Here is a 15,754-nt window from a genome sequence, read left to right on the forward strand (position 1 = left end):
CAGGAGTCCCAGCGAGCCTCAGTCCCGTCCTGACGTTTCTCCTGGCATTGCTGAGGCTTTCTTCCTGGAAGGAAGCAGATCCCCAGTGTTCCTCTCTCTGCTCTGCTGCCAGTGGCTCATCATGGGGGGGAGAATTCCAGATTTTGTAATCCCAAGCCTCCCTCCCGCTCGTATTGCAGCTGTTGAATCCTTTCTCACTTCTTCCGCTGAGATGCTGTGGCAAAATCTCGTTTTCACTTTATGGTACATGTATTTTTTCCCCCATAAATGGAAGGATTATGAGTTAGATTTTCAGGACAAACAAGACCTTCCTTTTCATTCGTGTTTATCGTGCTATCTGTCCCGTGGCCTTTGGCAGCAAGGCAGCACTTGTGTTTATATGTATCAATGACATATATTTAAAGACATGATACTTCATATGTTGGATTTCTTCCTCCCCTTAGTGCAGACTTCTGTGATTGCCATTCTTTTTCAACAAGGAAGAGAGAATGTTTTTAGAAGAGACTGGTTTTTCAAAAGTTTCCATGCAGCATTGGTATGGAATTAAAAAAAAAAAAAAAAAAATCTGAAGGAACGCTTGGTCTTCTGGAGATTCTGACTGGGAAAAGAAACATTTGTTTTCCCCAAATGTTTTGGAGTGGGAGAAAATAACTAAACTTCATAGAGAGGGAAATTTGGAGTCTGCAAGGCCTGAGGCTGCTCCCCAGGAACAGGCCGGGTTCTGGGGATTTCACTGGGGTGACACTGATATGTGACTCAGGTTCCTTATTCCAGGAGAGTCTTGCTTTTCACTGAGGCTTCCAACAGGAGCAATCACTTCTGCCTGAGAAACACAGGAAAGTGAATATTACTGTAGGAAAAGAAGGGATTGGGAATTTAAGCCGGGAGATTGTAATTACCCATGGGTGAGAATTTGTTTTTCTGTTGCTTTTCTATTGCACTGCCAGTTGAAGTTAAGGGATACTTAATGGGGCTATAACGTAACACCCAATATTCCTCTGTAATTTTATATGCAAATTCATTGTTGTAAATTAGAAATGGACTGGTTATTTATCCAGTCTTTTCTCAGAGTCTTCCATAATACCAAATTACAGCCTTATTACAGGAAAGCCAGGTAAGAAATGATAGATTTCAATCTTTTTCCTCCTTAAATGTGATCCTACTACACTGAGAGGTTCCATTTTGTGACTCCAAAGTTTGAGTGGTGACTGTGGCCCCCATCCTACTTCCAAATGAGTAGAAACTGGCAGATTTTCTGGGTGGCATGGAGTCTTTGTCAGCTGTTAGAAGGCTTGAACTGTAGCAGGAAGGTAAAATAGCTCTGAACTACACAGGTTTTCCAAGAAGCAGTGGACGCACAGTGCTGCTGAGCTGATGGTAAGAAGTTTTGTAGGTGATATTGTGTTTTGGAGGTGTGACTGGGAGCTGTTTTGCCATTTGTTGCTGTAAGTCCTGGGAAATATCACTTGCATGGAGACTGATGTGTCTGAGGTGAGTGTGTTGAATCTTTGGCTTATGTGTGGTTTGGGGAAATAAGTTCCATGCTCCTGTTTGTAAGCAGTAGCAAGGCTAGTGATTCTTGGAGCTGTAATGATGAAATATTGGAAGAAAAGTAACAGTAAGTTTGTGTTTGGGTTGAAATTTTGAATGTTGCAGCGGCAGGAAGGATGGAAATGTGAGCACTGTGTGGACTCGTCTGAGCTGGTTTTATGGTAGTTAGGGTAAGTGTTACTTAGAAATGATCTTTCAGTCTGTGAATTTCACGGTCTGGTTTTTTTCCCCCCATAGTTATATATAGCAAAAATAGTTTATTCATCAAAACAGTAAAAATTACGGCGCTCAAATATGCTTAAAAGGTCTTTCATAGCCCCTCAGACCCCACTGGCAAGAGGGAAATCTGTAACATGAGCTGTTTTTGAGAATCTTGGTTGTTAGTAGTGTGGCACAAGTGTTTAATTTGCTGGAAAATGTTTAGTGGCTCCGCAAACCAAGAAGGTAACAAATCTTTGTGGACATCATAAATGGAGAATGCCACAAATGAAAAGCGTGGTGGTTTTGGCAGCACGTGAAATAACACTTCTCCCCTATGTGTCTTTTCACTTCATGTAAGGTAATCTCTATTTTTTGTAGGTGAAAATTTCTGTTTTATCCTGGGGTAATTTTGGGAGGACAGGGGTGGGCAGTTGGCCTCTGTTCTCAAGTAATGTTCCTTCACGAGTCTCAACTAAATCCCCCTCAGCTGGGATTCCCAAACAGTGTTGGACCAGCCAGGAAAGCTGCCTTGCATCTACTCCTCTACTGTCTTGGGAGCCAGAATTTGTTGGATTTCTCTCATTATTTGCATGGGGAGATCATTAAGGGGAAAGTTTTTTGCACACTTCGGTATCTGCGCTAACACAGTGCTGTGGTTCTTTTATTCCAGCGATGTTTTTGATTATAGTTGTGGGAATGGTTTTGAGGTAACTGTGCTCTGGCCATATCTTGGGCCACTCACACGTTTGGAATGGCGCAGGACATTTGTTTTGTCGTTTGAACTGACTGATATTACTTGGCTGTAGCTTTGTTTATGTTTGTTTGGCTGGGCTAGACACCGCTCCTCTGCTTCCCAAGTTTTGTCAGGATTGTGCCGTTAACCACAGCAGGATCATTGCTCATTCCTGCTGATGCAGTTCTCTCAGTGGGGTTTCAGATCCGTGACTGAATCACTGATGTTCATTTCCAAAGGAATGAGGAGGGCGAGTTCCATTGGGAAATGTGCTCTGGATCCACGTTGTGGTGTTGCTCGTAGGGTTTGCTGTGGGGGCAGAACTTGGGAATCCATATTCTAGTCTTGAAAGAGGCTACAAATTGAACCTGTTGGTCCTACCGTAGTCAGGCATTTGAGGAGAGGAAACAGGGACATTAGAAAAGCATTATCCAAATGCAGAAAAGTTAATGTAATTAAAATACAGAGTTCCAAGACAACTCACCAAACTAGGCTTAGCTGTAGTGTGCCGAACTATTTGAAGCACGGTCATGTAAAAATGAATGTCAAAGGCTATTTACAACAAAGATAGCAGTTTGTAGAGGTGGAGGGTTAGTTACTGCTTTGAACTTTCCAAGCTGCGCACAAAAATACCATGTACAGTTACATAATAGGCTTGGTTTGGGGAGAGATGTGTTTGGAGGATCTGTGGGTGGCATGATTGTGTTATTAAATCTGTTACGGTAGGACCCTTTTGTGCTAAGCACTGTGTAAATGCGTAACAAAAAACTCAGGCGCAGGATTATTCACTACTATAATAAATTAAACTTCATTATGAAGCTGCAACGAAGGCTGAAGTCTATTGAAAGAGATTTGTTTTGTGCCACAGTGTTCTGGCTGATTCCTGTGCTCAGTCTGTGACCTGTGCAATGTACCTGATATCCCGCATGAAGATTTTTTACAATCCTTTGCCTTTTGAACGGATTCAAGGAGTGATTCATATTTTGCATCTCAAATAGCAAATGAACTTGGGACTTTTACTTTTTTTCCCCATTTACCCAGATGTAAAACTGTGATAGATACCTGTAGCATCTGCACTTGCCCTGGGGATGAAAGCTGTGCTTTTCAGCTAGATCTGCTCCCAGGAGGGTGTTGCCTTGCAGTATCAGGTCACGTCAGGAGTGGAGAAAGTTCTTGTGTGGAAGTTTGACATTTGAGGAAAGACTGTTTCAGCATTGCTACAATATCCTGTTAAGAAGAGAAAATGTGGATTGAACCACTGCGCTTTGGAGCTGCTGGGGGTGGAGAAGAATTTGCATGGGGTTTTTGAAACGGGAATATGCTGTGATAAATAACTTCCTAGTTTAAAAACACTTTTATTTCTGAAATCCAAATACAGCTGTATTAGATGAAGCTGTGAATTGAACATGAGACTTAGAGTTAGGAGCTGCTAATTTTGTTTCTGTCTCTGAGACTGATGAAATTGGTGATTTTGGCAAATGAACTGTGGTGAAGTGCTCTCTGCAGATATTGCTGCATGAATGGTGGGTTCAGTGAGCCCTGGAAAACTTTGTGATGTGTTTTTGCTTTTAAACTTCTGAAATATATTTGTACATCTAGTGGTATGTGTCCTATGCTGGAAATGATGCTTGGCAATCTTTGACTCCCCTTTGCATTCCTTGGGAGCACAGTTTGGCACTTGCTTGGCATTTTGAAAATGATGTGACACATGTTTAGTCACATTGACACAGATGTGACTGTATCATAGAGCAGACATTTCTCAGAGAGGACTTCTGGCACTACCTCATGACTCAGTGGAGAATAATATTAGGAAACTGCAGGACTGGGTGAGTCCTTAAGATGGGTAGTGTTCATTGTTTGGTCAAAGTAATTACTAAACACTAGTGCAAAGACAGGAACGAGGCCGTGTTCTGTTATTCAAGTGTTGAGAAGAGAGGTTCTGGCACAAGGCACGGTTTGGAAAGCTGTGGATGATGATGTTTAAACCAGCTTTTAGAATATGGATATTGTTCTGTAAAGTGTGTTTGGGTTTGAGTCCTGCAGGTTGGTGCTGCTCCTTGGAGAGCTGGCTGGTCGTGCAGTGCTGATTCTTCCCTTTGTTTTTCTCTGGCAAATTTCATTAAGAGAAGCAAAGATTAAATTACTTTTCTAATGCATTTTTTTTTTAAGTAAGTAATTGGTGATGTTGTTATGGGGATAAAATGGTAACCATGGGACAGTACCTCAATTAAAATGCCCTCATCTTGGGTAAGTGTGAGAAACTCTATTCTCAAAAAGTAGTGTGGACATAGAGGTTACAAACTCCTGTTGTTAACCAGTTATTATGAAAGATTGTTTACGTAAAGATTTTCTATGAAGCAGCCAAAAACTTTAGGTGGGGCAGAAGCACCACCTATTATTATGTTACCTGGTGCTTACTATGACATACTCCTCATTTCACTTGGTTATTGCTTGCCAGATTTTAATTATTTGGGTTGAAATTTCCCATGGTGTCTTTCGTAGTCTTGATTTTTTGGGCGCTGTCGAGGAGAGAAAGGTTCTGCCAACGTGATTCCATCTCTTCTAGAAACTGGGCAAAATACTTCCTTGTGTTCATGACAAATTAGAAAAGAAATAATCTAATGACCTATAGTGCTGCTTTGTGAACAGTTGAGATGTGTTATTGCGTAATGTTTCTGCCAAGGATGTACTTGTGATCAACCTTGTGAAAATCTTCTCGGCGTTGGTCAAATCAGCGTTAAGTACGAATGTAAAAGATAATCCCTGCAGTGAATATGCTTCAACCTCAGCTTAACAGGATTTCTCTGTAATTTGAAGGCTGGGGCTCTTGCATTCCTCCCTGGTGTGATTTTGGATAAAAATGAGAAAATTCCCTTTCTGTTCTCCCGATACCAAGTTCCTCATTCCTCCCAGCTCTACCTTTCTGCAGCACAGAGGAAGCAGCGACTTGATTTAAACAGAAGGTGAAAAATGCAGATTTTTGCAGAATTATGTACAATAAGTGGAGGTGGGGGTGGTTGAATGAGGAGAAAGAGATTGAAAAATATTAGTATTCGAAAGAAATAGAAGGAAGGCTGTGCAATGTGGGTACGTATGATTTATTCTATAATGCTAATACAGTTGTTTGTTGGAATACAGTTTTGCTATCTGCATAAATTAGGAAGTGCTTCTGAAATGGAGTAGGGAATAGCAGAAAAGGAGAAGGCAAATCCTACTTAAGCCCCATCTTTGCTGCACTTCATTTTCTGTATTTGTAATGAATTTTCCCATGTTGTGATGGAGAGAAATGCTGGATACTCCTAAGTCCCTCTGCAGACGCCAGGTGCTCTGCGTTGGTCATGGAAAAGGGCTGTGCAGCACAGGCAGAGCACAAGGGGGAGAAATCACTTCTGCATCTCTTAATGTGAATATAAGAAGTTTATAGAAACTTTTGCCTCGTGTATTCTTTTCTTGGTTCTCTGTAAAATGGGAATGTTGTCAGAATGATAAAGATATTTTCTTAACTCTTGTCAAGTGGTCGGTCGCAGTATTGTAGGCATTATTGAAAAGTTAATGAAAGCATTCAAACGCTGTCTTTTGAATGAAATTTGAGTGGCATGCAGTAAATAAGGCCTCAAGCCCTGTGCTGAAGTATTTCACTGGATATCCATTAAGCAGCAGCCTCCGTTCTACCCACTCATTTCACCAGGTAGCCCTTGGAAAATGTGCTCTGAGACTAACACAGTTAAATATCATAATAATGCAGGCACACCGGAGGCCAGCATAAGCTTGTACAGATGCTTTTGTCCTCACACAACCTCAGAGCATCGAACTTTACAACCCAGTATTTGTTCTGTGAAGGTAATGAATGCAATATGTGTGTATATATTTGCTTTGTTCAAATAGGAACCTTGTATCTGTTTGCTGTGAATGGCTTTCAGACAGCACCAGTGCTTTGACTTGATTAGTTTCTTAGTTTCTTCTTAGTTTGTAGGTATTTTGCTTAGTTTCATCAGGACAGGTGATGTTTTCAGACAGCTGTGTGAAAAAGGATCATTTTAAAGGCAGGATGTGAAGGTGTTAGGGATGTGGTGGATGGGGTGGTTGCAAGTGCTGAGGCCATGAGTTATTTCCAGATTTTGAGCCAAAGATAGCCAGTCTGTCCGTGTCTGAGTGTTGCTGCTGCTGGCTGCACAGATTGTCCTTTTGCTGCTATTTCCAAAATGAAAATAGAAGAGATTAGTAAAGGTAATAAAGTGTTAATAATCACTTAGTAGTCTGTACTGAAGTCATAACTGGCATGCACAAAAATGTGGCTTGTTAGTATCTGTGATGTATTTTCACTATCTGTGGTTTAAAGCCTGCAGAGGATCCAGAGGCAGAAGGCATTTGCTCTTAATCTCAGTTGCCTCTCTTGTTATGTGAGTGATAACGCACCCACAGGCTCTTGTTCCTTTTTCAGTAGACGTGGTTGTGTTTATTCTATAAGTTTACAGGATCTGACTCAAAGCTTCATTTATGTGGCCAGAAATCCCTTGCCCTCCTGGTTTCTGGTGCTGTCTCTGATTTTTCAGTGTGGAAGGACAGGCCCAGCATTTAGCGGTCAGGGGCATCATGAAGCTCTCCTTTCCCTTTTTTCCCTTCCCCGAACAGGCATATCATGTTCCTCAGAGGCCTTGGAGCGGGATTCTTGCCGCTCTTATGCTATAGAATAAAACGTTGAAATGTGCCTGCCTCATTCTGTATGCTCCATTTCAGATTTAACATCATTTTTGGAATTGAAAGTAGGGTCATTTTGCCTGGAGTTGTACAACATTAGCCAAAGTAATTCAGTTACTTCAGAAAACTGATTAGATTGTCCTCTCTCAAGGGTGGAGGCTTTTGTATTTGTTCTGTAAGGTGTGCAGTGCATTTCTGAGAACTCCTTAACTGCTATTACGGACTTCAGCCATAATTGCAATGAATGAGTGCATGAGATCTCTGCTGTTTCATTTTTCTTAAAAGAAAAAAAAAAAAAAAACGAAGCCAAAAGCACCTTTCATATAATTCTTTCTTGCACCCCGTGTGTGAAAGATGCACCATCCTTCTCCTCTCTGTTATGTTGGCACAGTGCACTGTCGTTATCTGCTCTCTTTTTATTAAATGATTTTTTAGACTGGGATTATTTATGATGTGTGTGTCATGACACTTGGAAAGTGATTTTTTTTTCTGTATGTCTCTGTAAGTCATTTTGGTATTTTGTGCAGATCTGTTTTATTCCATCCTGGAGGCTTGAATGAAGGGGGTTTGGGTTATTTAATTTTTTTGTCTCAAGGCAAAGATTGGGTTATTTTACCACAATAGGTAAGGAAAATAAACGGATATTTAATTTTATTTTACTGATCTAAAGGTATTTTAGTGGTATTTGGTAATAATAGAATACAAATTGACGTGTAGAGATGCAGGCATGCCTTAAGATGGGACCATAGGAGATGCCAGAGCAGCTCTATAATATGATTCAACAGTGGACAGATGTACTGTTCCCTGTTTTAGTGTGTGGATGGACAAATGCAGTTTGTTTGCAGAGTTTTGGTAGTTGAATTCCAGTGGCCCATGATTTCTAACTGTAATGTTGGCATGGCCACAGTAGCCAACTTTTTAATGTCATATTCAATATATTAATTCAGTTTAAACCCTGGATCATTCAATACCTGTATAAACTAAAGTATTGTGTCACTTTTTTCTTGATAATTTTGAGCGAGAGGGAAACTATTAATCACAGGGATTGTGGCCATACCAACTTTGTGAATTCCCAAGTATTACTTGGATCTGTGATGGAAATCATAAATTTTTGATGTGTGAATTGCTTCCATCTCAGTTTACCAGTAAGGACTTTGAGAAAGGGATGGGATGTGCACTGCTTGGGTCTATAGTCTAAAAAGTTCGGAAACTCTGATTTAGTGGAACCTGGAGACTGTTGGATGGATCCTGGAGCAGTTAAACTGATGAATGCAGCCTATGGCACTGACTGTTACGGGCAAGAAAAATAAATAAGACTCTTCTTTCACTGGTGAGTGATACTTTGCTACAGCTCTTGATGGTAAATGGCAGCACGTGGCAGTAATTGATGGGGTAGCTGATGTCTTGGTATCAACAAAGGGCTGAGTTATAACTTAACCTTTCCCTGGGTCTGTTATCTGTCTTGTTACACGTTTCTCATGAAACCTGCAGCATCTTTCAAGACCCTTCAGACTTCTGGGAAATTCAGTTCCAATTGACTTGAAGCTCAGAAGTTACTGAGGAAGGACAGAGCAACCAGCCTCGTAAATAAACCTAGTAGGGCTCTTCTTGCTCTTAAAAGGAATTGCTGGGAAGTTCTGATAAACCAGCTGTCTTTTCTTGAGTATTGCCTGAATTTATTACGTGTTTAAAGCTTCTCCCCAGTATGATGGCCAGCCTTTCCAGTCTGTGAGATGGGCTGCAAAATGCCAAAGGGTTGGGAAACAGAGTGCTTGCATTTCTGTGGAGAGGGGCAGGATGAGTAATTCCTGCCCTGCTCTCTCTGGGAGCCTGCGCCAGCCTGACCGCAGTAGGCAATGGAAGGGCAGATCCATCTCGTGCTCTCCCGCAGGACAGCGAGCTGCTAACAGGAGGACACGGCTCAGCGGCCTTGGCAAGGAATATTTTGTGCTTATTTCCCTCAGCAGAAGTGTTTGAAGGGTTATGGATTGTAATGGGAGGCAGCTGGAGAGGCTCTTCCCCCTGCATGTTCCCCATGGCAATGGGTCTCATTCATTTGCTTCACTCTGCGATTCCCAGGATGTGGCTCTTGAAGTAAATTCAATTCACAGTAAATCCCTACCAGTCTCACTGTAGGACTGCAAGTTGAACATCATTGCTTTAGCATAAATCTTTACAAGAGATGTTAATGTTTGGTTAAAATATGCAAATATTTACTGACTTGTCTACTGTTTGTCAGCTTGGCATGCGAGACCTTGGATCTGATCCTTCTGTCTTGGCAGACATTGGGAATTTTGCCAGTAACATTAATAGGAACAGCATTGTGCCCTCTAATCTGTTTGTTTATGAAGTACAGCGAGAGTTATCTGGCTAGATGCTTTACAGTGAATTGAAAAAGCATCTGTTTGAAATTTTTTGAGGAACTGTCACATGCTTTAACTTATTATCTTAGTGTATGGACCCTTTGATTCCATGAAACACGTCAGTAAGATGTGGAGCATGGAAGTGCACAGTTATGAGTTAAACCGCCGTGAAACGCTGGAATTTTAGTTCATGATGTTCTCTCCTCCTACATCGATTTTAATTTGAAGTTGGACTCATCAGACGGTGGAGTAGTTCTTCAGAGCCTCCTGTGCACCAAGCAGGCGTAGTGTTTACTTGGAAATAAATGACTGTGTGGATCACGTTGTTTATCACTCTTCCTCCTCAAGCTGTCCCTTCTGCCTTTCCCAGCCCCCTCTGCAGCTCTGGAGGGGAAATCTGCAGCTTTATTTGGAGATTGGATTTTAGTTACTCTTTTCGTGTTTGCTTACAAAACCCCTTTGGCAAGAAGGTGGAATACTCATTAGGAGTATTGAGCCCGAAAATCATTAGCTGTAGGGGGGAAAAAAAAAAAAAAGTTCATGGTTAGTTGTAAAAGCCACCAAGGTTTAAGTTACACCAGTTGGAACTAGCCAGGTCTTTGAAATAATATTTTGTGGAAGATAAGCTGAGTACCACTTGGCTTTCAATGAAACGGAAGTTCAGTAAGTTCTCTTCTACTTAAGGGCTGGAGTTTTTTTGTGGTTCTAAATATGAGGCCAGATTATATATTTGTAGATATAATTTCTTAGGTATGTCCACCTATTTTAGATAGGCAACTTTAGGTGGTGGGAATATGCCTCTTTACTGCTTCTTCAATATTTTGAAGATGTGTTAAACTTCACTAGAGGATAAATTATTCCTCAGAATTGAATTTAGAACGCTTTTGGCATATGGTTTTCCAGGTCTCTTTGAGAAAATGAATAATCCTGATGTTTGTTCTGTTACGTGTTAGTATTTTAATTTCAGTTTTGCAGGCAGAAGTGAAGCTCGTAAGTGATTTGCTGGGTTTTGCAGAGAGAGTTGGGAATATAGCACAGGCTTGTGACACTTCAGCTTTCAGTTCTAATCTGTAATAAATACCACTCTCAGAGCAAATGTAGAAATTCCTATTTTATGCCTGAAATCTTGAAAATAAAGATCTGTAGAACTGAAAATAAATTTCTTTTAACAAGTACCTTCGCTCCTTGGCTGTTAATGATTCCATGAATCCTTTGAGTTTGGGAAAGACCTCGAGCGTTGAGTCCAGCCTTTGACCAAATACTGCTGTGCCATCTACACTATATGGTGAAGTGCACTTGTATTTTGGGCACTTCCAGGGATGGTGATTCCATCACTTCCCTGGGCAGCCCATTCCAATGCTTACCCACTCTTCCAGTGAAGAGATTTTTGCTCATATCCAACCTAAACCTCTCTTGGTGCATCCTGAGGCCATTTCCACTTGTCCTGTTGCTCGTTCCTAGGGAGCAGAGCCCAACCCACAACGTCCTTTGGGACAGTTGTAGGGATTGAGAAGGTCCCCCTGAGTCTCCTTTTCTCCAGGCTGGGCCCCAGCAGCTCCCTCAGCTGCTCCTCACACCGGTGCTCCAGCCCCTTCTCCAGCTCTCTTCCCCTCTTTGGGCTGAATGCCCTTCTGGAAGGCAGGAGCCCAGAACTGGACACTGGACTTGAGGTGAGGCATCAGCAGTGCCCAGCAGAGAGGAACAGTCACGTTCCTGGTCCTGCTGGGACTTAGGAGCTGCTCTGAAGGATTTTAAATGTGGGTTAGTCCGGTACTTTAACGGACTAGATTTTAAGAATTGGTTGTTGTAATTCACGTTCACCAGTCTCAGTTGCTGATTTAGAGTACCAAAACTAGGGAAGAAGGTTTCTGAAGGCAGCAGGAAAGGTCAGGTGTCTCCAAGGAATAGTCTGGAGCACCTGGATTGGAGTCTGAAGTAGATGGTACAACTGCCTAATGACTGTGCATGTTTGAGTCTGCATGTATGGCTCTAGACAGGATTGGAATGAAAGCTGAGAGCCTGAGTGCATGATTTTCTGTATGTTGTCCACATATTGGTTTTGTTTGTTATGATTTGATTTTTTTTCCAAACAAATTACACTGCAGTGGCTCCTTATCTCTCAGTGTGTCCCGTGCACTGTGATTTCAGTGGATTTTTTACACTCTGAAATATCATTGGTGTGACTCAGATTAGCCAGTTATCCAACAGCTCGCTCCTTACTCCTCTTGCTTCCACTTAATTCACAGGATTTTGCTCAGGGTCAGTTATGTCCTCTGAAGTGCTCTGGAGTCTTCAAATTGACCAAGGAAATTGTGTGGGCACTGCTGGGTGTGTAAAATCCAGCTTCTGAAACAGATGAGTTCTGTATTTCTCCAACCAGTCAGCATAAGGCAATTGATAAGGAACATCTTTGTCTTTCACATGGTGCCTTGTTGGAGGAGAAGGGCTTTCAAATCTGTCAGCTGTGCTGGCCAGGTCACTTAGGATGGGATCTGTGTTTAATCAGCTCTTGGGGAATAAACACACAGAAGCTCTGCTCAGCCTTTTGGTCAAAGGAATTTTGGTTTTATGTCAGCCAGGAAGTGAGGAAATCAAAAGTACAGCAGAGTTCATGGAGTCCTCCGTTTGCAGTCCCTTAGGAGGAAAACAGAATGTCCATGAGAAAAACATCAATTAACTGTTGTGTCACTGTGGAAGCAGATCCTAGATTTGTGAAATACACCGTGGCCTAAAATGGTAGTGCACTGGAAACCAGTGCAGTTTTTAGCTGGATCTAGAAAAGATCCTTGCATGCACAGCTTAGGAGTACCCAACATTTATGTAATTGAAAATACATGCTTAAGTGATCCAGCAGAATCCTTAATAGAATTGCCTCATGGATGAATTTACTCATATGTATGGAAATGCAAAAGCTACTTGCCTGTTCCTATTGTTCGAAAATGACGACTTATTTTTAGCAGGAAAAGAAATACCTGGATGAATGAGGTAATATCTTGTAAGGCTGTTATTAAGAAAGAGGCACACATCACAGATTTATACCAAGATAACTGCAAAATATTCATGCTTATGTTCCTTTATCTTAAAGAAGATTTTGTTGTTGTTGTTGTATATGAGTTTTTATATCAGCGTTGTAAAAAGAAAGCCGTTTTAAGTCTTGAAAAATCAGTATTCTTTTATGTAATTATTTTGATACTGAATGGAAATTTAAGAATAGAAGGGAGCACATAGGACACTGTGTTGTACAATATATGAAAACACTTTACATTTCTTCTGAATATTGTCGTAGGCAGGTGTTAATGGGAAAAGTGGGGTAATGATTGTTTTTCATATGAGGAAAATGCATTTATCTGGCTTTAAATTCTGGAAGTTACTCTACCTTTTGTTGAAAATCTGAAAATACCAAGTGTAAAGAAAGCTTTTAACAGTGATTTTTTAAAGTGGAGTAGAAGTATTTGAGACAATTTTAATAGTTGATCTCTAATCACAAATATTGACAATATGCTGCTTGCTAAAAGCAAAAATGAGAACTCTTAAGGTTTTCCCTCTTTCAGTTATCAGAACCCGTTTTTGTGAAGTCAGCTTTAATGCACAGTGTCTCTAGGGATATGTATCATGCATTTAAAGATGTCAATGAAGGGAGAGTGTGGACAGGGATTATGGAAGTGCTTTGCTCTCCTGCTGGTGGTTCAGATGCAGATAACCATTTGTCTTAGTTTATTGGCAGATAGTGTCTGTCTGTGGATAGATTTTTTTAGTAACTGTCTCAATCCTCCCCCAATATTTACTTTAAGATTATTTCAGAAGTTCTGCAAAGAGGTGTTGGTGTGGCAGGGGTACCTAGACTTTCTCAGCCATAAGTGTAGCTAAAGCAGCAGAAGGAAGAGACGAGTGGTTGGTTTGCTGTTGACCCCCTGGTCTTTCCTGTCCTTCCCTGTCCATCCTTGTTGTGATTCACCCAGAGGAAACATCTCCTCGTCCTCCCCAGTGTAGGTGAGAAGTGCTTGGAAGAGAAGGTGTTGTGGAGTTCATGGCTGCAGGCTCAGAGACAGCACTTAGGGGATGAGTTGTGTTCCTTCCAAAGCAAAGGTTGTGTTGCCATTGAAGACCCAAAAGCCTCTGCTTAAATCCATGCTGACTTTAACATTTGAAACCCCTACTTACATTCTTAAAATCAGTCGTGGGCTTTAAGTACCTTCTTGAATTAGAATCAAAACAGAGCTGGGAGCGATGGAGAAAAAGCCTGGGAAGAAATTAGTTAGTGAGAAGCTTGGTTTAGGAAATGTGACTGGCACAGCACGAGGGGGATGTGATACAGCACCTTGAGATGGGAATGGAAGTTGGTTGGCAAGTTGTCAGTGCCATTCCACAGCTAACCAACGTTTTATCGTCCCCTCTGCCCCCGCTCTAGGATTTCTGTCCCTGAGTCATGGCAGACAGAAGACCAGAGAAGGCATGTGAACAAGCATGTGAATCCCTTAAGCAGCAGGATTATGAAGTGGCAGTGAAGCATTGCACAGAGGCTCTCCTTTCCCTCAGCCAGTACCCCCCAGCTCACCTCCCGGAGCCCTGCCAGGCAGAACTCGACCGCATCAAAATCGAGACTCTTCTGTATAGAATTGCTTCCTTTTTACAACTTGTGAGTGTGACTCTTTATAGTATCTAGTGAACTGGAAAGAAAAGTCAAATATCTTGTATTGTCAAGATTTAAATACAACTCAGAACTTTTGGCATGTTGCTCTGCCCACAGAATCCCTCTTGCTGTAACATCTCTGAGGCTTCTGTCTTGTAGCTCTCCCTGATCCATTTATTTTGCAGGATTGGAACCTCTTGGTTTGGGTCCTAATCACAGTTTTCTACACAAATAAGGAAAAATACTTTAAACATTTAAAAATATATGTATGTTCCAGGAAGGCAAAATAGCTGGGTTTAGGGTACATATGCTGAATTACATACCAAATTACCTTATCTTTTAAGAGCACGAAATTACGGTTTCCGCAAATAAAAACACTCAAGGAACAAAGTTAAGAAATGCCAGAACCTAGGTAGCTGGTTTACCTGCTTTAGCTCCATTTGCACGGGCCTAAAATTAGTCTTTCAATGCTTAATCTCAGTTTTCCAGGGTGAGGCTAGAGCATATCTGGTGCAAGATGTAACTTTTAGACTCTGGCAAATATTTAGTGGAAAGGTGAAAATGGGTAAAGGTTTGTAAATGCAAAGCAAGAGGCATAACCCTGAATTACAGGTGACCCCATTGCCAAAGTTGTGTCCTTCCTTTAAAGCGTCAGAGCTTCAGTTTCTTAAAGGAAAGGACCTTTCAGTGCTTAAGAATAAACCTGCAACCTGCTTTTTCTTACCTTTCTGAAATGCTGTCACAGATTTACAGCAGCCTTGTCCAGTCCAAATCTTCATGTATTGAGTAGGAGCAGTTTCATCCCAGGTGGAAAAGGTTTGGCCAAGTCACAAGACCTTGCTGGGCAGCTTTAATTCACATCTTGCCCATCTGATTAAGGGAGTGTTTTGAAGCATTCTTCAAATCAATAGCTGGATTGGACTATTCAGTGTGCAAAACAAGAATTGGGAAACCTCTTAAATGAAGAAGTGAGCTATGTTATGGCTCCTCAGGAGAAGAGATTCACAAATAAGTGAGGTTGGTTTTTCTAATAGAAGTTGTGTTACCACAGACTTGACCTCTCAAAATTATTTCTGTAAGCCAGTGTGCAGATTGGTGCTTGGATTATTTAATCTATTTCTGACATCACTCTTTGAAAATCCTCTGAGGCACCTATGTGCATGTTCATCATAGTGACATTGTTGCAGTGAGTCTGCAGGGACTTTGGAAAAATACTTGAGGTCAAAAACTTCCTATTAAAGGCTTAAATTATAGAGATCTGTGAAATCTTAAAAGAGGAAAACAATCCAAATTTTCCTTCTTGTTTTACTAAACAAAATAATCTTTCAAATCGCTGCTGAAAAGACAGAATAAAATAATGTGCGTATCTTAAAATTTCAATGTGACTATATTAGTGCAAGATTAAAAAAATAAACAGCGTCTTGAAAGTTGAGTTGTAGATTTTTCCTAGGTGCTGTGAGCCATCCACAAACATATAACACACACGTTTGACCATTCAGGCTCCTCTTTTAAAATGTCTATGTGCTGAGAATTTGAGAAGTCAGCATTTTAAGAATTAACTGAGAATTTGAGAAAAAG

The 15,754-nt window shown here is 41.1% G+C and overlaps 1 protein-coding gene across 5 annotated transcripts in view; it reads left to right on the top strand.

Moving 5' to 3' along the window:
* HELZ (helicase with zinc finger) overlaps positions 1 to 15,754 on the top strand; it is an 86,740-nt gene that overhangs the window by 3,040 nt on the left and 67,946 nt on the right. For 2 of the 5 annotated variants that reach the window (XM_066200324.1, XM_066200326.1), the window contains exon 2: positions 13,955 to 14,182. The exons of 2 other annotated variants lie outside the window; for them this stretch is intronic. In XM_066200324.1, coding sequence (XP_066056421.1) covers positions 13,973 to 14,182 — 210 coding nt within the window. In that variant the 5' untranslated portion in view covers positions 13,955 to 13,972. Of the gene's footprint in view, positions 1 to 13,916; positions 14,183 to 15,754 lie in introns of those variants that run through there. One more of the 5 variants, XM_066200325.1, reaches the window with a different exon arrangement.

The sequence above is a fragment of the Chamaea fasciata genome, unplaced genomic scaffold (genome assembly GCF_029207755.1).
Source record: "Chamaea fasciata isolate MVZ Bird 193981 ecotype frontalis unplaced genomic scaffold, bChaFas1.0.hap1 SCAF_19, whole genome shotgun sequence".
Lineage (NCBI taxonomy): Eukaryota > Metazoa > Chordata > Aves > Passeriformes > Sylviidae > Chamaea > Chamaea fasciata.